The sequence below is a fragment of the Danio rerio genome, chromosome 16 (assembly GCF_049306965.1).
Source record: "Danio rerio strain Tuebingen ecotype United States chromosome 16, GRCz12tu, whole genome shotgun sequence".
Taxonomy (NCBI): domain Eukaryota; kingdom Metazoa; phylum Chordata; class Actinopteri; order Cypriniformes; family Danionidae; genus Danio; species Danio rerio.
The window spans coordinates 20,114,874-20,139,612 of NC_133191.1; the positions used below are offsets into that span (position 1 = coordinate 20,114,874).

Genomic DNA, 24,739 nt, shown 5'->3' on the forward strand with positions numbered 1-24,739 from the left:
CTATAACATTACTGCTTACATAAATTAATATATCAACTTATCTTTGCACTCAGCCAAAACACGTTACCTGACATTAAGTAATAGACTAAAAAGACCATTGAGTCGAGTTAGATAGAGACAAGATTAATTAAATATCATGTTTAACAAATACAGCTGTATAGTGAGATGAGATCCAGCAGTATATCCATAATGAACTTTCTGGCGTGCGCTGCTTTCATCTGGGGAGTTGTGTTCAAAGCCCCTGCTGACTGCCTGGAGCTCAGATGTTCATGATGTGCGTTTTCTGTGGTGTTTAGGGAGAGCATTTAAAAATGCTAGATGAAACGCCAGTGTGGACATGGACCGTTTTAATTCTAAAACTCCATTTTAAAACTAAAATATATTAGTATATACGGGGCCTAAGTCTATGCTACTCTACACTTCCCACTAGTGTTCAGTGCGCTGCGTCCATTTTCCATATAGACAAGGCAAGTTTATTTATATAGCATATTTCAAACATAGTGGCAATTCAAAGTGCTTTACATAAACAAGAATAAAAAAGACAAGAATAAGAAAATAAAAACAAACAAACAATAAAATGATTAAAAAAGCTAAAAACAGATTAAAATTGTTAAAACAGGTTATAAAAGGATAAAAAAGAAAAGAAAGACAATATTGCGATCTGTCAGATGTAGCACAGTGCTCATTCAGTAAAGGCACAGCTAAACAGATGTGTTTTCAGTCTTGATTTGACTGAACTCTTGGAATTTTTAGCTTATTTGATCCTAAAGATCTGAGTGATCTGTTGGGTCTGTATTCAGTGAGCATATCTGTAATTTTTTGAGCTCCTTGGCCATTTAGTGATTTGTAAATAAGTAATAATACTTCAAAATCTTTTCTGAATAAATGCGATGTATCAACTTTCGTACCAGACACTGAAAGTGCAGTGCCATGAAACCCATCAATTTCACTGGCTTGTGACACACAAGGGTTATTTGTTGCTGTGGTGACCAAGATGCAAGAGCAACAGAGTCAAAGTTCTTTTAAGACAAGTCATTTCACTCGGCGGCCATCTTTAAAATGCCTCTCGGGCAGTATGCTTGGGAAGTCTGTCTCAGTGGGGAAACATCCAATTCTCTAAAACTGTTTGCCAAGCTTAAGATTACATTACATTTATGGCCAAATTACACTTTATCATCCTCTGGATCAGGGCCTGAGAGGGACTCAAGCCTTAGACTGGCCCACCTCAGTTCACGACTGACTATATTAAAATAAGGTAATTTCCAATTCAGTTTCTAATAGCACAATCACATCTTTTTTAAGGAAACAGCTGCTTTAGAAATTCAAATGTTTTTCATAAATCTGAAAACATTAAAGGGTAGCTAAATCTCCAACAATATTCTTTAAAACATCACAATGTCCTTTCCTGCATTATCTGAATTTATATTCTGTGCAAAATTATTTATAGATAATCTGTCCTTTGTAATGGTGGTTACACAAAAAATAAAAATATAAAATATGTACACCTACATAAGTAACCCAAACAGTATTATACGTCTTAACAATAAAACTGCAAAATAAATAAATAAATTAGGCGAGATTCCAACTCGGGTCGGCAGTGTCGTGACGCAACACACTGACTACTGGACCACAATTATATTCACTAAGGTGCCACTGTTTGCGGTCGAATGATAGTTATGTCATTATTAACCTGCAGGCTGCATTTTGCTTACGGGGCTGCAAGAAAATAAATAAAAAGAGCAGAGCTGCGACAAAATAATTAATAAAAAGAGTGAAGCTATGGTCAAATAAATACATAAATTTAAAAAAGTACTTAGAGTGCAAGCAGCTAGGGACACCAGCCCTCACGGCCAAAAAAACGGACCGGCCCACCGGGAATTCTCCCAGTCCTCCCAATTAGCCAATCCGGGCCTGCTCTGGATAATGCTTTGGCAGATCAAGCTGTTCTTCAGATGAATCTCGTTTGAGTAGTTGCATTTGAGTAATTATCAAATGTGCATTTGACAGAACGGATTGTACCTTGCATTCACTTCATACAAATTACAAAACCAAAAATCCTTTTGTTTTCAAATGCACTTGGTTCATTTAAAAGTACAGATTTCAATTTTTTATGTGGATATGTTTTTTTATGTGTGTGAAGCAAGCATTCACTAAGATTCTAGTGTGTTTGTGAATCACAAAAACTGTCATAAAAGCAGACGTCTGGTCCGAGCTTCTCTCCCGGAGAAACGTCAGTCTATAGCGAATGATGACTGGCTCCTGTACTAGTAGGTGGGGCTTCAGTCACCATATTGACAATTACACTTTTCCCTATTGACAACTATATAAGTGACATGTCTTGTGTATACTACAGTCTTTGGCAAAGTGCAACTTTTTAATTGATTTGTCTCTGCCACTTGAAGTTTGTTAAGATGTATGGTTCTCTTTGGTGAGAGCCAGATGGAAGTCTGGTTCTTGGTGTTTGATTAGTTTTATTCTATCCTGTCATGGGGCACACAAGGAGAAAACAGCCCAACCAGTCACAGCTTCTACAAGGTGGGTGTCATCACCTTTCACCAAAGGTCAGGACCTCCCTTCCATAACAATGGAGAGTGGAATATCCTGCAGTCCATAATTCATCAACACCAGAGGCTGACAAGAAAGGCTTTCTTTTTATGGGAACGTTTTGACGGGGAACAGAAGGCTTTGTGAAGGATTCATGAACAAAAAGTCACCACGCCTGAATTTAAATAAAGCGTGAATTTGAAAACAACTCATAAAACATTTAAAACAGGGTGGATAAAAAGACTTGAAACCACATTAAGCGAAAATGCAAGCAATTAGGAGTGAAGTGCTGGCAAACTGGCTGGAATCAGAGGATCTGTTAAAAAATACAGTGTGTGATGATTCATAAAAACAGCTGAGTATTTTAAAGCTCTGCCATGTATGTTTATATATATATATATATATATATATATGTATATATATATATATATATATATATATATATATATATATATATATATATATATATACACGCACAATAATTCATATTATTCATGCTAACATTAACACATTTTAAGTCTTTCGTAGCATCAGTTTATAAATATAAAGCTTACATTACTATCGTTAAAGGCATTGCTTTTTTATAATTTAAATTTTAATTAACACTTTACAGCCATACGTGATTTTATTATAGTGTAACCATAAAAACTATTTACTATACTATTTAATATGTAAACTCATTAAAATAAAGCTATAGATTTTCTCTATACTGTTTTTGCTGTTGTTGTTGTTGTTTTTGGTTTTAAAGCAAAGCATTAATCAAAAAGTTTCCTTAGTTCTAAAGCTTCTTTACTGTGTATATCATATTAAAATTTCTGTAGCATATAATAACTCAACAATAATATTAATAAAACATGTTTAATATTTACTGTGTAATTATTTACCAAGTTCAACATAGTTAGTCAGTTATGACACTTTTTTGGGTTTTTTGAATCTTCAGGTCATAAAAGTTGCTTCATTCCAAGTTATAATTATGTAATTATATCTAATTACATAATAATTGTGTATACTAATATTTAAGTTGAATAGTAATTTAATTTAGAAAAAATTTGCTCCCCTATTAAAAGAGATTTTATCAGGAGTATTTAAAAAAATATATAATTTCACAAAATTTCATGTTAAAAGATTCTACACTGCAGCCCAAAATTAACTTAAAATTTTTTTTTAATTGTAACTGAATTTAAATCTTTCCCATGACTGGGTTGTGGTGGAAAGGCATACGCTGCATAAAACATATGTCAGAGTAGTTAACAGTTTATTCCGCTGTGGCAATCCATGATAAATTGGGGACTAAGCTAAAGGAAAATGAATAAATGAATTATTTTTTTTAATTAATCAATTAATTAATTACTTTATTTACTTATTTAATATAAAATATAGAACAATCTAGTATGATTGATTTCTTATATTTTACTATCTACAGGTCAGCATTACTCATGAGTCATAAACATATGCAAAATTATCTCATCTTTTACCATACATAATAATATAATATAATATAATATAATATAATATAATATAATATAATATAATATAATATAATATAATATAATATAATATAATATAATATAATAATTATTATTATATTTTTTATCCCAGAGTCTTTGCAATCTAGCAGGTCTGTTTCTGACTAGCAGACACTGTTTAAAGATGCAGTTTCAACACAATTGCACCATGCTGATACATGCTGACTCAAGCACAGTGGTTCACAAAGGCTTTGTCTTCCACTGTGAGGAACACGAAACCCCTGTTGAAAAGTTTCCTTCATCTGATATATGGAATTGTGCATGACCAAGGGTAACTGTGTGTGATTCCCATCACACTGCTGAAATCCCTACACCACAAGCTGTTATTGTCTCACAGAAAACCCGAGAAAAATTATTTGTGTTATTGTAAAAGTTGTAGGTCTGTGGTTTTCTGCTGATGGTGGTTTGAAAAAGCGAGTTTATGAATCTTAATTGCTGCTATGTCAAATAGAGTTGCTTGTGATAAAACAAACACGCTTCTACAATGTTATGAGTTAAGTTCTGGAAAATTAGCGTCTGAGCTTCTGTAAAGGCACCAAAGCACAATAAAAAGATTATTAACATATTAATGCACTTTTTAAATGAATATTAAGTCTGTGTAAAAATAAAAACTAATATTTGCTAATTTTAAGACAAGAAATTTGTCAAAAAAAGGGATATTTTTTATAGAAATATTTTTGATATTTTAAATAAAATTTATTTGATTGTTCATGCAGTTTCCATCGTTTCTTACTTTAGTAAACATTAAAAATAAATTAAATAATATTAATTGAATAAATAAATATCAGAGACTTTCTTGCTGTCAATCATGCTGAAAACTAAGGTACAATGCTGCCCTACGTAATATAATATAATATAATATAATATAATATAATATAATATAATATAATATAATATAATATAATATAATATAATATAATATAATATAATAAAATAAAATAAAATAAAATATAATATAATACAATAAAATATAATATAATATAATATAATACAATATAATATAATATAATACAATAAAATATAATATAATATAATATAATATAATATAATATAATATAATATAATATAATATAATAAAATACAATACAATATAATATAATATAATATAATATAATATAATATAATATAATATAATATAATATAATATAATATAATATAATATAATATAATATAGGGCGTTACAGTGGCAAAGTGGGTGGCACAATCGCCTCATAGCTAGAAGGTCGCTGGTTCGAGCCCTGGTTGGGTCAGTTGGCATTTCTCCGCCACAAGTCCACAGACATGAGGTACAGGTGAGTTGGGTAAGCTAAATCGTCTGTAGTGTATGGGTGGGTATGAGTGTTTCCCAGTGATGGGTTGCAGCTGGAAGGGCATCCGCTGCATAAAACATATGCTGGATAAGATGGTGGTTCATTCTGCTGTGGTGACCCCAGATTAATAAAGGGACTAAGCACTCCAAAACTAGTTATTTGAAACTAAAGATTTGTAAAGATTTCAGTGCTTCCTGAAGCAGTGTTTTGAAAGCAGCCATCACTGCCTGTCAGCTGGCTACTGACCTTCACCTAGACTGCACGGGCCTGAAAGAGATCCTTATTGTGTTGACCCCTCATTACATACCCCCAAATAAGGTCCACCCCCAAAATATAACTTCCGACATACAAACCATCATCCCACAGAAACAATTATAAGCATAGCAGACATAGCCATGCACTTTGTGACACTGTTTCTCTTCCCCTTAGCATTCCCCAATATATACTGTAGAAGCCCATGCATGGGGCAGACAACAGTTTAAGTGTGTGTTTAAGAGTGTCATTCAAGAACAACATATCCACAGGGTGCTGCATCAAACGTCTGGACCTTGGCCAGTCACTAAGAACCTTTGGCAGCTCCTCAGTCGTCTTCAAAAAGCTGTAGTGCTCTTGTTGCAGTAACAGATGCTGAAAGTACTTAATTGCATTTCAAAGCCCTGCGGTACACGGCCTACTCCTGCATGCACTTATTTTCATAGCTGGAGCCTCGTAAAGCACTGCTGTCCCCCCAAAAAAGCAGGTGCTCACAGCCACAAAATGAAGATTAATCATGGATAGACCCTGAGTTTGGATCCACAAGCCTTTTGAGTAACATCAACCTGTTTACGCTTTCTCGCGTTTGATCTGGCTTGTTTGAAAAAACATGTTGCATGGACAAATTTCTGTCACCAAATTTGAAGTGCAGTGTGCTACTTTCTCTGAGGTCAAAAGAATGAATTATAAACTAGCACAACAGCAGGAAATTGGCCAAAGTGGAGATACACATGCCACGATTTGTATCGGAAAACAGATGGGGATTTTATACATACACACACACACACACACACACACACACACACACACACACACACACACACACACACACACACACACACACACACACACACACACACACACACACACACACACACATACATGAACACAAAAATATACACACAAGCCCAGAGAGTAGTGTATTTAAGACACCTGGTCATACTGGCAAATCATCCAAAAGTTAGCTTCAGTTTTCCAGTACGTAACTGTCAAAACTCTGCAGATCTGAACCCAAACACAGGTCTACAATTTCTGGGTGACTTATCTGGAACTTTGAGTCAAGGCACAGACTCCTGCTTTTCCTAGAAGATGTTATAATGGAACACAAGTTCATCCAAGAGGAAAATAGTTCTGATAAGCTTTAAAGATGCTGCAGACAAAAAGATCCACTGACATTGTGCCATCACAGCAAGTGATGATCTGAATTACATGATACTGGATGTAACATATCTTCATATCTAAAAATCTATACTTTTTTCACTGCATATAAAATGATTTGTATGCATCCAGTTAAAAATCCTTACTCTGCGTAAAAGAAAGTGGCAATAGTAATTGTGCAATAAATGACATACACCTGAAACCTAATGGATGTGCCGACAAAGGTCTCGGTCTGCAAACTAGGCTATGTCTCTCACAACTAAACATACGCGAGAAGTGACATGGAAACAACGTGAGGTCACGTAGTATATCCTTTGTTATAAACTACACAATGAGAAAGAAGCTTTTAGGGGGTAGAAAATAAAATAATTTTGCTTTTGCAAATTTCCACTAGTTTTTCTTTCATTTCTTAACTCCAAATAGACCAAAAATGTGCACTTTTAACTTCTCCCCCAACCTCCCACTGGCCTGCAGATACACGTACCAGTGGATGCTCATCTCTCACAGGCTGTAAGTAGTCGCAGATGTTACTTTCAATCAGAACACATTTCACACTGCATGATTTGTCTCACCGACAAATCCAGATATTTAGCATGATAAATATCTCACGGGCATCAGCGACTAATCAGCGATTTCATAGTTCATACTGTGTGATTGTCATTCACGTGAACAAGCACCGATTTGCCTGTAATTTTTAGGCATTTTTCTCAAAACCTGTCAGCAAGTCAAAATCGTGGCTAAAATCGTGCAGTCTGAACTCTGCATTAGACAGTCATTCATTCATTCAATAAATTCTTAGGCGAAGTCCCTTATTTATCAAAGGACGCTACAGGGGAATGAGCCACCAACTTATCCAGCATATGTTTTACGCAGCGGATGCCCTTTCTACTGCTATTCAGCACTAGGAAACACTCTCACATTCTCACACATACACTATGGCCAATTTAGCTCATTCAATTCACCTACACCAGAGGAAACCTACATTCAAACTACACAAATGCCAACTGACCCAAACAGGGCTCGAACCAGCAACGTTCTTGCTGTAAGGCAACAGTGCTAACCAATGAGCCACTGTGCCACCCAGTTAAATAATAGTCACAGTAAAATTTATTTTGCATTTGGGCCGTGATAACACATGATACTGTTAAACCTTTCAGAGCTTCATGAAGCGATGTTAAGAAGCAGTGTTACTACGTGTCAGCTAGCTACTGACCTTCGTCTGGACTGTTGTCATGTTAATAAAGCTGTTAATGGGTCCTCATTGTGTTGACCCCTTGTAGATAATATGTCCCACACCCCCCAAAAAATTGCATCCAACATGAAAACCATCATCTCACGGAAGCAATGATAAGCATAACAGGTACAGCCATCCACATCATGACACATCTTCCCCTGTTAGCAATCCCCAATATCTACTGTAAAAGGCCTTGCATAGGGCACTGGAGGAAACTCACATGAACATGAGGAGAACATGTAAACTCCACACAAATGCCAACTGACAAAGCCAGGGATCGAACCAGTGACCTTTTTGCTGTGAGGTGACATTGCTAACCACTGAGCCACTGTGCCACACATGATACTGACATGAACTGTGCATTACTCTTTTAATCCATACAGTTTATCCAAACTAACAAACATGTTTATCCTGTTTGACATCAAATAATGTCCTGACATGCACCATACAGTGTTTTAGTCATTTTCACAGACCCAAATTAGAGAGATTGTTTTGACTGTGACAACTTTTATATGCTTAACATTCAAAAGCAAAGCAAAGTACATTGTTGTTGTATTAACATACCCTAACATACTCCTGTAAGCAACCCATATTACATCCGCATTTACACAAAGAGCAGATTTACTGTAATGCATTCCACCTGCAGGATTGATGGATTCATCTAGCATCTCCTGTTCACAGATACAGATCTGCACTGCACAAGACTGGGGAACTCCAATTTGGAGCATTCATTCATTCTTCTGTACAGTTTCACAAGTCTACAACTGATCAAAAACATCTTCTGCATTGTCTTTTTCTTTCTGCAAAGCACACCCACCCTCTCATCAAAAGCAGTCATGCCATAAATCACACACTGTTGTATACAGTACAATACAGGACACAAAGTCTGTAATCTGGGCAGGGGTTTTGAGCAAGAATGCAGATCCTTTAAGATGGGACTCTGGGATCAAAAAGGGTCATAAACAGGGTACATCTGCAACTCAGGCCATGGGAGGGTCCGGGTTTCCATTGGGAATCCACTGGGAATAAATGAAGACACATGTTGGATGACTGTGGCTTCTTGCGAATAAATGCATGCAGCTGAGCATGTGCAGTAGCCAAAGAAACTCAAGAGTTCCCTGTTCTTATTTGATTAGTGAGAGAATGTTCACCTGATATAAAATGAACTGGTTTCCAAATTTTCTAGAAATTGAATAGGAGGACACTATATTCGTAAACAAATGTAAGCTAAATTTTTGTCACAAATTCTCAGACACACATTTGTAAAAATACTCTTTATGGCCCTGTTTACACTGCCAGTTAATGTGACCTAATTCAGATTTTTTGCTCGTATGTGAGACGGATTGGATCTGTTCTATGAAGGTGTAAACACAGAAAAAATGCATGCATTTGGATATTTAGAGATCGGTTTCAGGCCTCTCTGATATGTGGAAATAAAGATATAAATTGGATATGTGACAATGTGACTATCATGTAAACAGGCAGATCGGATTCACTGAGGCATTTCATTTCGTACATCATTAACCTTACAACCATGGGGTAAACCAAGGTTTAATGACGTAGAAGGAAGCGCGTGTGTGGAGACGTTGACGCAGTAAACAAAAACAACAGAGAATACATGGAGGAGGAAAATGAAGTTCCCACAATTTGCTCGAACCAGACCTGAGATATCTCTCGTACCTAAAAATTCCTCTGAATGGTGGAGGACACCATATATAAACCATAGAAGAAAGCTGCTATTCCCTACTCCGCCTCAAAATCATTTTAAAGTTGAGCAAACTCAGCATATTTTGAAGAGCTAAAAGCAAGACAATTTCTTCCATTGTGGCTAGCGTGGCGCAGATGGTCAAACCCACCTTTACCCATGGGCGACATTGTTAGTTGCATAGCAAGTGTAAATATGTTAATCGGATATGGGTCACAATTAAAAGAATGTGTAAACGGACAGGCAAAAAAAAAAAAAAATTCGGAATTGGGCATCAAGACCTCACAGTGTAAACAGGCTTATAGGTACAGTAATGTTCAACTATCTCAACAATAAAATCACCATTGATATTTAAGATATTAGGCCCTTTTACACATATAGACTATTCTGTAAAACTGCAGTTTTACAAAATTACAGTTTTACAATAAAACAAAATTACATTTGTAGTGATGAGATCATGTGTGAATATGGTATTTAAAAAAATCCAAAATAGACCATTTTCTAGAATGAGTAGTTATAACATTACCAGTAAATTATAGGAATAGCAGAGTTCACATTTGCGACATCTATACAGAAATACATTCTGATGCTGATGATACATACACTCTGCGCTGCTTATATGGAAATTAAAGCCTTTGAATACCAAATGGTGCTTTTCCAGAAAAAAATTCTGAATGTCTTTGCCTGTGCAAAGCATTCTATGACAAAACTCATCACCAAGGCCGACACTGGTACCCAAAAACACAGCAATCCAACTCAGCCTAAACAGGCTAAACTAAAATTTTGTGCAGGATTGGGAGTCAAGGTATCTTCTGAATGTGATGAGAAGCGTAGCTGCTTATGGAGCCGTTCCCATTTCGCGTCTTTTGTGGGTGCAAGTTCGCTATTTTCAATGAAGGCATGTGGCTTTTGCACACATATTATATATTTCAGTGAACTAATTACCTCAGACAAAAAAAGAACACCCAAATACTGCAGTGTTTTTGCATACTATGAATGTCATTGGTTACATGTATCCAGTTTTCTTAATGTCTTCTTTTGTGTTTAAAAAATATACAAACAGGTTTGGAACAAGTGAATGATGAGAAAATTTTAAGTTCTCTTTAACTCTTTTGAATATGTCCAGCTGCTGTGATCAACCCACTGTAATTTTGTTTTTTTCAGTGAATAGTAAATTACTGAAAGAGCTGCAGTTTATTTTGTATATTTATAGGTAAATTTTATGTTTTAAAAGTAACTTCAAAGTAAAGAAATAAGTAGTATAGCACTTACAAAACACAATATAGCACAAAGTAAAGAAATAAGTAGTATAGCACTTTGTACAGGAAGTAATTAGTAATGTAATCAGATTACAATTTGCCAGTAGTAGTCAGTAATTTGTAATCTATTACATTTTTAAAGTAGCTCACTTAACATTGGTCATTTTGACTAATCACTGCATAGTGGGCAAAGTTTTGGTCTTTAAAATTAAACCAAATTTTTGTAATGTGACCACAGAATTGGATTAGGGTCAGGTGAATAATCGAAGGCAATTTTCATGCACATTTTGTCAGCAAACCCAGTTCTAGTATAACTTAAGAACATGCTTTCAGACTGAAGAATTGACTGAACATAGTCATATTTCACTGGCAAGCTATGCAAAATCATATTCAAAAGTGAAAGTGATTAATTGATCGATAATGATGATGAGATAAACACTGTAATTGACACCTTTTTGCATCACTTTTCCGTGAACTTTGATTGTCTGTGGGAAATGCTGCACAAATAACATGTTTTTACTTTTAACTCCCTTCTTAACTTCAGTTGAGTGCTTGAAATAAACTCTTCTCTGTGACAATTCCATAGTCGTTTGATTGTTAGCCACACTGAATCAATGACAGCAGATAAATTATATATTTATAATGCAACTATGGGGATTTTCTGGGTTTCTTTATGTCTGGAGTTTCTGCATAGGAGTGCCCACCGACTTTTGGAGGAGATTTATTAATCACACAACTGTGTTTCACTTTCTTTACTAGATGTTCATGACAATCGTAGGTATGATCAATCCAATTTGCAATTTAATTTTAATTCATCACCCAGCTCTAAACTGGATTGTGATGTCTAATAAAGTGTTTGGAGATTCCTTCTTATAAAATATAACATACATATATAAATAAATTCTGTTATGGTGCTTTGACACAATCTGCACTGCAAAAGCGTTATAGAAATAACGATGAATTAAATGTATTAAACTTTTTTTTTTTTTTTTTACATAGAACAGTCTTACCTTTCAGTCTTTCTTTCTTGTTTTATATTACATTCAACATACTCACATTGAATATGATAATCACCACTTCTTCTAAACTAACTGAGACTTTCTTTTCCACATCCTCTTCCAGTCTTTTTTTTTTTTTTTTTGGAGCATCGCATTGTTAATAAATAAGCATGAACTGAGCTGCTCATCAAGTAAAGAAGCATGTGTCTCGAGACAAAGCTCTAGATTTTGGCCGTCAGCCCGCAATGACACACAGCAAGGGGACCATCAATACTACAGAGTCCTTAAGCCAGCACTGCTGAATGGCCTGTGAGGACACAAAGGCACACTTGACTAACTGCCTTTCCAGTTCCCAGGCTGGATTTACAGCAATGCAGCAAATCAAGCAAGATTCTGAATAAATCTGTCACAAATGAGGAAACGAAGGATCATACGGATTGCAGAGGGACAAGACAGTAATAACCGTATATTAGTAGCATTCCAAAAGTATGTCCAAACTCTAACGTCTTTCTCTCTTTGTAGATGATGTGCACTCGACCTCAGAATTTGTATGCAGTTTCAAGCTACATGCAGAAAGTTCAAGAAGCATCTGATGCAGATTATGAAAATAATATGGGAAAAACTGGCAGCACAAAAAAAAGCTCTGATCTGAGTGGATGTCAGCATGCAGTGGGTTTTATTATTCTGCTGTAAAGCAAGTGACTAGTTTAAAGGGTTATTTCACACCAAAAAGACCTTCGTTCATGGAATTTGGAACACAACTAAAAATTTTTTTTTTTTTTTGGATGAAATCTGAGAAAGAAGACGCACGCAAACCTATTTAGAGTATTACAGTTGCATTTACAGTTCCTTGACACACACAAAAAGGGTTTCTAGAGCTTTGTATGATTACAGTTGATCTAGTTGAAGTCACATGTAATGTATTTTCAATGTTTTTGTTTTCTGTTCCAATGGTACAATACATTGAAAGACTTTTAAAAGACACTGAAAGATAATTCTAGGTTTGCAAGGTTCATGATTTTTAATACTTGAAAAAAAAAAGATATAAGTATTAAATCAATGTACATATTGTAGAGTACACTCCAACTTTTTACATTTATTATTGAACCCAAAATCCTAAACAGTAATGCAACAGTCTAACTGATTTATGATGAATGGATGGATGGATGGATGGATGGATGGATGGATGGATGATATGGATGACATTGGATAGATAGATGAGATGGATGAACAAATAAACAAATGAATGAATGAATAAATAAATAAACAAATTAATGAAAAAAGAAAAAACAAAGGAAACATGGAACAAATGAATAATACAAATAAAGTAATGAAAACACACATTGAACAACCAGGCATAAGAGCCAGAGTAGTAAAAATTCTTATTTGAATATAAAATATATATTTCATGATCATTTTAACATTACTTTTTACCATATTAAATAAAGGGTCACACACAATAATATCTCTTTGATTAGAGATGAAACATTCTTTTCAAATAAGTTAGTTAATCAACCTAAGCTCAAGCTTCAATCTTTACCAAACCTATAATAACTCAAACGTAACATAAACTTCAAATCTCAACATCAAAACACAAAATAACTCTTAAGTTCAACATTTGCTTTCCCTATTCAGTCACACGTAAATGGGAACTGGAAATCCCCTGCCTGGTTTTAGCAAGGCTATATTAAAGCCAGTGGACATTATTCATGTAGCCTCAATGCAAAAGGATTAAGGAAATCTATGTTTACCAGTGTAAATGGACCAGTCAAATTAAATTATGGCACCAAGAAAGTGGCTCAAATGGCATTTTTAAGTGTAGTTGTTCAAATTGCAATATCAGACATTTGAGCTGAGGGTGTTGAAGTGGTAAGCCAGTGAGGAGGTGAAATGATGCACAGCAAGCCAACAGAAGCAGACTGTTTACACAAGCAGTCTCAATCTTTTAACCTATTGTACGGTGACCGAGAGAGCTTAACACACTGCATTTACAAAACAACACCAGCAAATCAAGAAAATATATTTTCTTACATATTTTACATATGAATGTTTTTGTATATACACTACTCGGCAAAAGTCTTGTCATCAATCCCAGATGTAAGAGCAACAAAATATTAACTTAAATAATCTGTTGAACTGCATCCCAATCATAACAAATACTGCAAAAGACCTACTGGAACCCGCATGGACCCAATATTCTCACAGAGTTTAGTCAAGTTTGGTAAATGAAAAATCATGGTTTAGGGTTATGTTCAGTTTGGGGGCCTATAAGAGATCTAAGAGAGTGGATGGCAACATCAACAGCCTGAGGTATCAAGACATTTGTTCTGCCCATTACATTACAAACCACAGGAGAGGGCAAATTCTTCAGCAGGACAGCGCTCCTTCTTACACTTTAGCCACCACATCAAAGGTCAAAGTGCCCCAGGATTGGCCTGCCCAGTCACCAGATATGAACATTATTGAGCATGTCTGGGGTAAGATAAAGGAGAAGTCATTGAAAAGTTATTTGAGTCACTGCAGAGATGTATGGATAATCTCAATATGAATTCATTTTCCAGTGCACCATGACCATGACTATATTCTATACTGTACATTTTTTTTTCTGTTGAATGACAAGAGTTTTGTCTCAGCAAAATCAGACCTGTCCTAATAAAAAAATTAAAAATCAAGGCATGATCATATTTTGTTTTGATAAAATAAGTGTAATCTAGAGGCCTTTGCCTTTCATATAAGCCACTTCTCATACCAAATGATCAACTAGAAGTAAAGTTATTATGTGTTGTTCCTGAAACTTGGATAGGCAACAAGACTTTTGTCAGTTAGTGTATACATGTATATTAGTAACTGAAGAATACATATTACTATCGAAACTGCTTAATATAATTTGACTAAATGTATTTAAAAATAAATAAATAGATAAATAAAAATGTATATATATATATATATATATATATATATATATATATATATATATATATATATATATATATATATATATATATATATATATATATATATTAGGGCTGTCAAATTATTTAAAAAATTAACGTGATTAATCACGAAATGCCTTATTTATTACTGAAGTAAAAACACAGGCATGTAAGTGCCATTTAAATTTCAAAACAATCCATGCTAATAACAAACCAAAATGCTTTCTATGTTGGATTCTAAGTGGATTACAAACACCCACACACGCAAGCACAGGCACACGCACACACACACACACACACACACACACACACACACACACACACACACACACACACACACACACACACACACACACACACACACACACACACACACACACACACACACACACACACACACACACACACAGAGAGAGAGACAACGCGCGCAGTGCCGGTGAGCGAGAGGGATCCCTTCAGATTCATCATCACGCACAATCAACTTCATCAAATTTGTTTAAATTAAGCATTCTAAAGTATGGCTGTATTTTAAAACCAAGGATTCTGACAGAGGAACGTGAAGCAGATGCTTTACAAAAGGGGGAAAAAATTTGTTAAACTTAATGAAAAATTTGAGGGACGCAGCTTAAGAGCAGAGGAATGTCTTTGACAGCTTGCGAATTCATCTGGCACTTTCATTCACATGGACACCAATACTCAGCTTTGACGATTAAGATAATACTGATCTAGAGTCGACCATGTAATGACCACGTTATTCCCTTGATGCGAAAGTTTTTCTTTTCGTTCGCCATGTGGTATCAAATTAAATTAAAGCATCCTGAATGAAAATATGCTGAATGAGAGTGAACTGCTGAACTGCAGTTAAAGTCTAAATATTAAAAATGAAACACCCGAAATTGCATGAAAATCTGGAGGAAATGCCATATTTCTTTGCTCGTTTAACACACGCAGGGACAGAGCAAGCTGAACTGGTGCTCTAGGCAAATGGCAATCACGCCGTTTTATTCATATGGAAGGCCGAGGACCGTGAGGGAGGGAGTGGGTGTAGAGGATGAATTTGAGGACCAGGGGGTTCGCTCGCTACTCTGCTGCCCAAGGCAGCTGCCTAAGTCGCCTCTTTGGACGCGCTGGCCCTGAACACTTAGCGCTGTCAAAATTAGTGCGTTAACGCATGCGATTAATTTTAAATAATTAACGCGTCAAAAAAAATTAACGCAGTTGCAGGTTTTTTTTATTTCCTGTTGTGGTGGACGTGTGTTTAACATGCAAGAAATGTGGATAAGACCAATGAAGCACTTTTTGAAGGCAAGTTTCAATATAAAACAATTAGTCGCATCACCAGGCTCTCCAAAGTTTCATGCAATTTTCGGGTTTCATTTTTAACTTTTCACTTCTGTTGTAAGTTGATACCGCATGGCGAACAGAAAGAAAATCCTCCCCATTTCGAGACTCGGTGTTCCTTTAAGTTAATAAATCACTGCTTAGGCTACACGGTAGAATTTTTAATAAGAGTATAATCTTAATCATATTAAAATCGGAGTATTGGTGTCTTATGTGAATGTACTCAGAAAGTCTGGTGATGTCTCTGAAGACATCTGATGCATGTCAAAGACAGCATTACTCTGCCTTTCAACATGAGCCCTCCAAGTTTAGCTTGTTTCCTCATTAAACGCAATGAAAGAGTATGCTTCGCGTTGTTGTGTTAGAATCCTTGTGAAATAGAGTAATACTTTAGGACGCTTAGTTTAAGCAAATTTGATGAACGTGATCATGCGTGTTGAATCTGAGGGGAGTCGCTCCAGTATGGAAGGCCGTTGGGGCAAAAAACGTCTGCAGCGCGTTGTGTGTGTGTCAGTGTGTGTGTCTGTGTCAGGCCCGTTGAGGGGTGTCAAGGGTGGAGTGAGCGACGTATCTGAGTAGGGGCGTGTGCGCGCGAAACGTACCTGAAGGACGGTGGGAGTGAGTTGCGCGCGACATAGGCTTCCTGAAGAGCTAGGAGGGATACGGGGGAGAGGGGTGTGCAATGTATTTAACGACCAGTTTGTGAGAAATTATCATTGATTTGCGGGCATTTGGGAGTCTCTGTGCACTTGCGGTATACTCCTAGTCTTAGCAACTGGATAAATGTAAAGGAGGATTAAGCAAAATTGTTTCTACTCTATAATTAATGTTCTCAATTCACAGCAATAAAACTTTACAATGAGTGCAACAGTTTGTATTCTATAGTTTATTATTATAATTTTTCATTTTCCATATCTGCAATTCCTGTATTTTGGCATTTTTTTGCAGTCCACTTAGAATCCAACATAGAAATCAATGTTTTTTTTATTGGCATTGATTGTTTTGAAATTTAAATGTCATTAACATGCCTGTGTATTAATTTCTTTAATAAATATGGCTGTCAAGCCAGGATCTTGATGGTTTATAGTGGGTATGTTGTTTACATGAAGAAATCTGTGTTACAAGTTAAACAAAAATTCTATTAAAGAATTATATTTTGAATTTTAATTCTTATAAACAATTATATTTTGGATTTAAATAGTTTTTGTCTTGCGTTTACATAAATTTTACATTTGAATAGCCAAAATATATACATCATTTCTAAAAAAAATATATATCAAACACATGTATGCAACTTATTAAATTATGACTTTTTTATGTTTTTTTTTTAACTAAAATGAATACAATACAAATCAGTATTTGCAATACATAATGTAGTCAGTATGATGAATTTATTAAAGGGTGTGTATTGGCTCTGTACATAACAGATGTTTTTATTATTATTATTATTAATAATAATGCATGGTAAAATCATAACATGCAGCTGTCATTTATATATGCTGTATTTCTTACAGAACATCATGAAACCCCTCCACTGAGGCTTCATGTCTTTTGGGAGTCACTGATGTGAGAAAATCAATTGGCTTCTAAAACTCCATGTGACATGAACTCCATCACCGTCCCACCCGAAATTTTGACAAGTAACTCCCAATGCATTCAACCATTTATTTTATCAGTCCTGTTCAGAGCCATTTGAGAAGAGGCTGATTTTATTAGCGACACACACAGCCAACTGGCATCAATTAATGCCAAAAGCCCTTTACAAGTTTCTGACAGAAAATTAGGCCCGAAAAAAACATAGCTATAAACAAGAGTAAACAATTTCCTCATTGACTAAATAAATACAGCAAAAGAGAAGGTGTTATGGAAGTCCTCAGGGAACCTCAACCCCCCACATGATCTGAGCCAAACTGCATATTGAAGTTCTGATAGCAGTGCTATTCACAGGAGCTTTGCTTGCGGAATAGGCTGCTTTATTTGGTGATGTCAATATAATGGACATAATCCACTCTTGGCAAAGATGCTTGTCCAACACTCAAAGGGTCTTTGTCTCCGTGAAGATAGTTTGCCCATTTGGAATAGAATCACATCCAGAATGCCAGTCTGTATTCAGTCTGAAACCCAGAGATTCTTGCATGGACACAATTGGGAACAGCTCTCATGGGAAGAGAACATCAGGTGGGATCAGGAATGCATGATGGTTAAATGACCTTATATTTGGTATATTGGTTCCCTTAGCTTTATATTCTGAAAGTGATCAGGTATAAATACCATTTTTGCTATTTGAAGGACAGAAAAATACGCTTTGCACCCTGGCACATGGTCTAACAGAGTTGTGCTTATTCTCTTAATGAGTTATGGATGTGTTTTGAACATATTGAGAATTAAACCAATCAGAGTCTCATTTCCCATTCCCTTAAAGAGTGTCCCGCCATGGCAAACTTGTTATTTACATGGTGGGCTTTGCAAGTGGAAAAACTGAACGCTTTACAAGGGAGAAAACAGTTTGTAAACAATTTGTGCGAGAATAAAAAGCCTCTTCCATTCAGCCTCTTTACTTTCCATGTCTTTTTACTTTTACTCTTTACTTCTTTACTTTCTTGGATACAGAAACTGTTGTACGCACTCAGCTGAAGACATCCAGAAGCAAACCTATTTAATTTCATTTGTTAAGCACAAACATTTGTTTCAAAACTATTTCTCAATTAATTTGTAATTTTCAGCGAATAAATGAACAATAAGTGTGGTAAAAAAAAAAAAAAAAAATGATTATGCCCCATTTAGTGATGCATTCATCTACAAAATCCGGCAGGTGAACAAATCTAAACTTGTTTGTAATAAAACAAATAGAAATATGTATATAATAAATACTGGTAATAATGATGGAGGTAGTGGTTATTATATGTGGAAAATAATAATTTTTGTAACATTTTAATCCTTAGATTTTTTTTTTCATATGTAAAGATATTTGTGTATTGCTGTACATCTTGTGTATAAGCGTTTGAACCAACATATATGCATAACTCGCGCATTCTGGACTGGACTTTAAACCTGCTTTTAGATAGTCTATACAGATCTTGAAAATAGCAACGTGCCAACAATATGCCTTAACACACCTATTTTAGATCAACACACCCATGAGTCCACAAGGTGGAACAAACGGATTTGCTATTTAAACAACATGGTGCAAAACGTAAAAATTAGGGTCGCGCTGGTCTGAAAATAGCAACAAATCACACTGCCTTATTGCGCCGAGTGTAGGGTCCATTGTGTCTCTATCTATCTATCTATCTATCTATCTATCTATCTATCTATCTATCTATCTATCTATCTATCTATCTATCTATCTATCTATCTATCTATCTATCTATCTATCTATCTATCTATCTATCTATCTATCTATCTATCTATATACTATATGTACGTATTTATTTATTTTTGATTGATTGATTGATTGATTGATTGATTGATTGATTGATTGATTGATTGATTAAGATGCATAATCATAAAATACTACAGTCTAACTGGGTTAAAAAAAATGAAAATACCATTCAAAAAAGTTTTAGAATGTTTTGAGTCCTGAAAATTGCATTGTGAAAATTATCCTCATTCCCACAGGCCAACACAAACAAATGACTACAAAATGCTTTGTTATTCATGCCGGATGAATCTCACTCATTGTTGTCAAGTACCCATTGTTGTCATTGTTTTGTTTTCACAAAATCTTTTTTGGTTGTTTCTTTACATGATGGGCAATAAGGGTGTTGTTAACAAAAAATGTACATAATAAAAAATGATTTGCTCTGTCAGGCCATCTACTGTACATGTTGTAATTATATAAATAAATGGTTAAAATGAAAAAGTTTTCTGCTTTTAGTGAAAAACAGTGTCATGTAAAATATTAAATGTAAAAATATGTTTTCTCTAGCAATTGTAGAAATCGATAACTTAAAGTAAAATAAAAAGACATAAATTTACTGTATGAGTGAACAAAAAATAAATTATAATATGAGCATTAATGTTTAGTCATGTGAACTCAACATGGCGGTCCCCACATTCTTAATGAGTCGACGATATGAATCTTCATTTTATAAAAGTGTATATTAAATTATGTTAATTTCAAAAGTAATACTATAAATGCCAAATTACTAAAAATGAATATTTGATTAGAAAATTTTTATTTTGTGGACTGTAAAGTGCATAAAAAAGTAAATTAAGAACAATAAAGTTACAGCATTTTTTTATTTAAACATTTCTGTAATGTCTAATATATTGATAATTTAAAATATATGCTGTTTTGCTACTGTGACAACCACAGTCTTTTTAATCACAAAACTTTCAATTTAAAAAAATATTTATACATATTTATCTAATTATTCACTGACCATGAAGGTACCAATAGTACACTAACAAGCATCAGTATATTGCAGATATATTTCCCAAGAAACAAAACATATTATAGATTTGTCTACACATTAAAAATTCTAACTACTTTTCATAAATGAAAAAAATGCTGATGCTTACCAAGCTCGTTTGTATTGTTCCTGCCCGCAATCTCTCGCTGACTCATTCAGTATATTGAAAAAGTAGCTTTCTAGAAACAATGGGCCATTAAGCAGATCGAGAATCTAAACAAGTCCACCGTATTAGCATATTCTCAGGCTGATTAAATGCTGTAATTACAACGCTACATTCCCATCATCTTCATTCCGTTATGTTTTCTAATTGCATTGGCTCAGATAGCAGAATTTCCGTAAGCACTTGTTGAAATATGCAGTAAACGGTCTCTAAAACTACAAGTCTCCTGCACAATATCTGCCCTCAAAGAGAGAGTGAGAGAGGGGGGGGGGAGAGAGAGAGAGAGAGAGAGAGAGAGAGAGAGAGAGAGAGAGAGAGAGAGAGAGAGAAAGAAAGAAAGATAAAGAGAGAGAAGGGTGGGCTGATGGGAAAACAGTGGAAAGGAATGAAGGTAATCATGATGGATAAAATTGAGAAAAAATAGGCTGGAAGACAGAAAAGAATCTTACCATGGCTGAAACCCATTCATCTCTCGTAGAAGTTCTCTCTTGCCTGAAAGAAATTTCTTCCCTATCCCTGAGATTATCTTTAGACTTAAAACAATATCCTCCTCAGCTGAAGCTATGCATAACATCAGTTTTCAGATGAAGAATTCCTTTCAGAATTCATAACCAAAAATTTCTCTCAAAGAAGCTTTTGCTTATTTTCACAGTGATGTTTTTCTTTTTCTTTTTTAGGCTTACATGGTTCTACAGGAGAACTTAAATGGTGGAACGCATTATAGAATTTAAATGTATTATCTTTCCATTTCTGAAGATGTTCTGTGACTAAAATATTATTTTAATAATTATATCTGTTAAATGAATCTGTTTTGTTCGAATGCACCAATATTTATTACCTACATTCACTGTGGAATGGATAAAAATATTAATTTTCAAAATGGGCTGTACTCAATTATGCTGAGCACAATATATTGTGGATTTACCGTGGACTATAAAACCATAGAGTGCAACAAGTTGAAACACCATTAGAATATTAAGCAAATATCATGATCTGTGATATTTTGTATATGCCCTAATGTAAATATATCAAAACAATTTGATCAGTAAAGTCCATTGATGAGAGGTTAATTTAGGTGATATTAGATTGTGCCTTTCTATATATAAAAAAAAAAAAAAAATTCAAATAGTACTTTCTTAGACAAATATCGTTCAATTTATATATAAAAGCATACATCAATGGAAAGATTATTCATCCAGATTTCAGATGGTGCATAAATCAAAATTTCAAAAAACAAATGGCAAGTTCACTTAGGACTGGTTTTGTGGTCAAGTCGCATTTAGCTACTGAAAGATGAGAAAATTCAAAAAGAATTTTAACTCTTGACAATTAAGTCAACCTATTTACTTATTTTAAGATCAGAATGAACAAAAACAAAAAGCCAACGTTACCTGTAAACAAATTGTCACATTGCATAACTTCAACGTGACTGTACAATGAAACAACTTTTACGTAAGCAGGACAAGGTTGTTAAAGTGAACTTATGAGTAGATGAGTTTACTTTTCTTGGCTTAATGTGTTTCGCCATTTAAGTTCTCCTGTAGAATCAGTCATAAGGTTTTTGACAATACATGATATATCTTGAACTAGTTTTAATCAAAGACCTCTTTAGGCATAAAAAAAAAACAATTATGACCCATAAAAAATAATGAATAAATAAATATAAAGTCAAGTAAGTACTTGTTACTGCTCCACTCTATTATTTTTAATCTTTTCTTTTCTTTTTTTTTTTAAATCAGTAAAATCAACTTCCTACACTGAGAAGCAGCTTTGGAAAATCACATTAAGGGCCTGATGTGTTAATGGATGAGGAGATTATTTTATGTCTAAACAAAAATAGTAAAGAGATGAAAAGAGAAAAGTTGAGAGGGTTGAGGTCTGCATCCTGATTTCTAGCACAGATCTGCTATATGTCTGACTTTATTTGATCTGAAGCTGAACAAACACAAGTCCAGGAGAAATCTTTAAACCAAAACCACCAGACCAAAAGTGATGAGCAGCATCCATCAAAGCCCAGGTACATGTGTATATGGCGTAAGAAGTCTGCAACCCACCCCACATTCTCTCTTTTCTCATTTTATTTTTGAAGTATATATTTTCTGACTGATTTGGTGAAGTTAAGGTCCATGAATGACGTTGTGTATAGCCATATGCTCACATTTGTTTGTGTTTCTACAATAGTTCTTTAACAAATCTGAATGGCTATAAAATATTATAGTGAAAACAGAATTTCTCTAACCGAAATACCTCTGCACCACTGCACCATTTCTTACTAAGAGTGTGATGTGCTAAACTAAAGTTGTTGTGTCACAATGTATTTTTGAAAGATTTTTTAAAGTAACAATGTAGTTGTTTTGACTTTAAATTCTGTATGAATATAGTAATAATAATATAGTAATAATATAGTGTTTTTTTGAAAATCTGATTACAAATGAAGCTTCATTTATTTGCTCACACACCCTACTGAGATGACTGCAGGGAGAAAGATTGGCAGTCATGGCTCTTCCCAGTCGAGGTTGGCTGTAGAGGATCCACTGCCAAGTCAGTATGGATAATGCTTACAGCCATTGGGGTCATGGGGAGGGAGAGAAATATAACTGTTCGCAGAATAGGGGTGGCAGCAGAGAGATCGTCTAGCTGGGAGAGTTGATAGACATTGATTTAGCCACCACTGCTGACCCACCAATGTTGAGGTAGTTGCGGCTTAAGGTTAAAACACCCAATGATCATTGAATACCGCTTCATGACATCAACTCTTTCTAAGGCTACATTTACCAAAAGTGAATGAAGGAGAAGCATCTTTGGATGTAATTGTTATTGAGAGCATCCATACCACGAACAGTTATTTTGGAATCTGATGTGAAAGCTGCAACAGTTTATTTAGGGCAAAACAGCTTGGCTGGAGTGCTGATTAAATTAGTTTTTATTGCTACATTTGTTTTACTTTTTAAAAAATGGTTCTGTGGTTCCTACAAGCTTTTAGACAGCTACAATTGTGCCCATACCGAAATCAACTAAAACCACATGCTTGAATGACTGGCATCCAGTTGCTTTGACACCCATCTTCAGCAAGTGCTTTGAGAAGTTGATTAAGAAGCACATTTGCTCTGTACTGCCCGCTCACACTGACCCTTTGCAATTTGCATACAGGAATAACTGCTTCACTGATGATGCAATTGCTTTCACCTTGTACACTGCTCTGTCTCACCTGGAAAACAAAAACACATATGTGAGAATGCTGTTTGTGAACTACAGCTCAGCATTCAACACCATAGTGCCTTCCAAGCTAGTGGTGAAGCTCCAGACTCTGAGTCTGAACAGCTCTCTGTGCAACTGGATCCTGGACTTCCTGTCAGGCAGATGCCAGGAGGTCAGAATGAACAACATTACATCATCAACACTGATCCTCAACACTGGTGCTCCACAGGGCTGTGTTCTCAGCCCACTCCTGTACTCCCTGTACACACATGACTGTACAGCCAAACACAGCTCCAACGTCATCGTTAAATTTGCAGATGACACAACAGTGGTGGGCCTAATCACCGATAATGATGAGACAGCCTACAGAGAGGAGGTGCACATTCTGTCGCAGTGGTGTGAGGAAACCCACCTCTCACTCAACATCAGCAAAACCAAGGAGCTGGTGGTGGATTTCAGGAGAGAGAAGAAAGAACACACCCCATCACCATCAACAGGACACCAGTGGAGACTCAGCAATTTCAAATTTCTTGTAGTCCACATCGCTGGGGATTTGACATGGACGGCTCACACAGACGCAGTGCTGAGGATAGCACAACTACGCCTCATCTTCCTCAGGCGTTTCAGGAGGTTTGGAATGAGCCCCCACACCCTCCGCTCGTTTTACACCTGCACTGTGGAGAGCATCCTGTCTGGCTGTATC

The 24,739-nt window shown here is 35.3% G+C and overlaps 2 protein-coding genes across 20 annotated transcripts in view; both read right to left on the reverse strand.

Moving 5' to 3' along the window:
• Nucleotides 1-24,739, reverse strand: part of LOC141378071 (uncharacterized) — a 502,199-nt gene that overhangs the window by 367,537 nt on the left and 109,923 nt on the right. The gene's annotated exons all lie outside the window — the stretch shown is intronic.
• Nucleotides 1-24,739, reverse strand: part of fhod3b (formin homology 2 domain containing 3b) — a 352,315-nt gene that overhangs the window by 164,858 nt on the left and 162,718 nt on the right. For 7 of the 19 annotated variants that reach the window (XM_073925431.1, XM_073925430.1, XM_073925429.1 and 4 more), the window contains exon 1: nt 20,785-21,171. The exons of 10 other annotated variants lie outside the window; for them this stretch is intronic. In XM_073925431.1, the coding sequence (XP_073781532.1) occupies nt 20,785-20,830 (46 nt within the window). In that variant the 5' untranslated portion in view covers nt 20,831-21,171. Of the gene's footprint in view, nt 1-20,784; nt 21,271-24,739 lie in introns of those variants that run through there. 2 more of the 19 variants (XM_073925433.1, XM_073925432.1) reach the window with 1 other exon arrangement.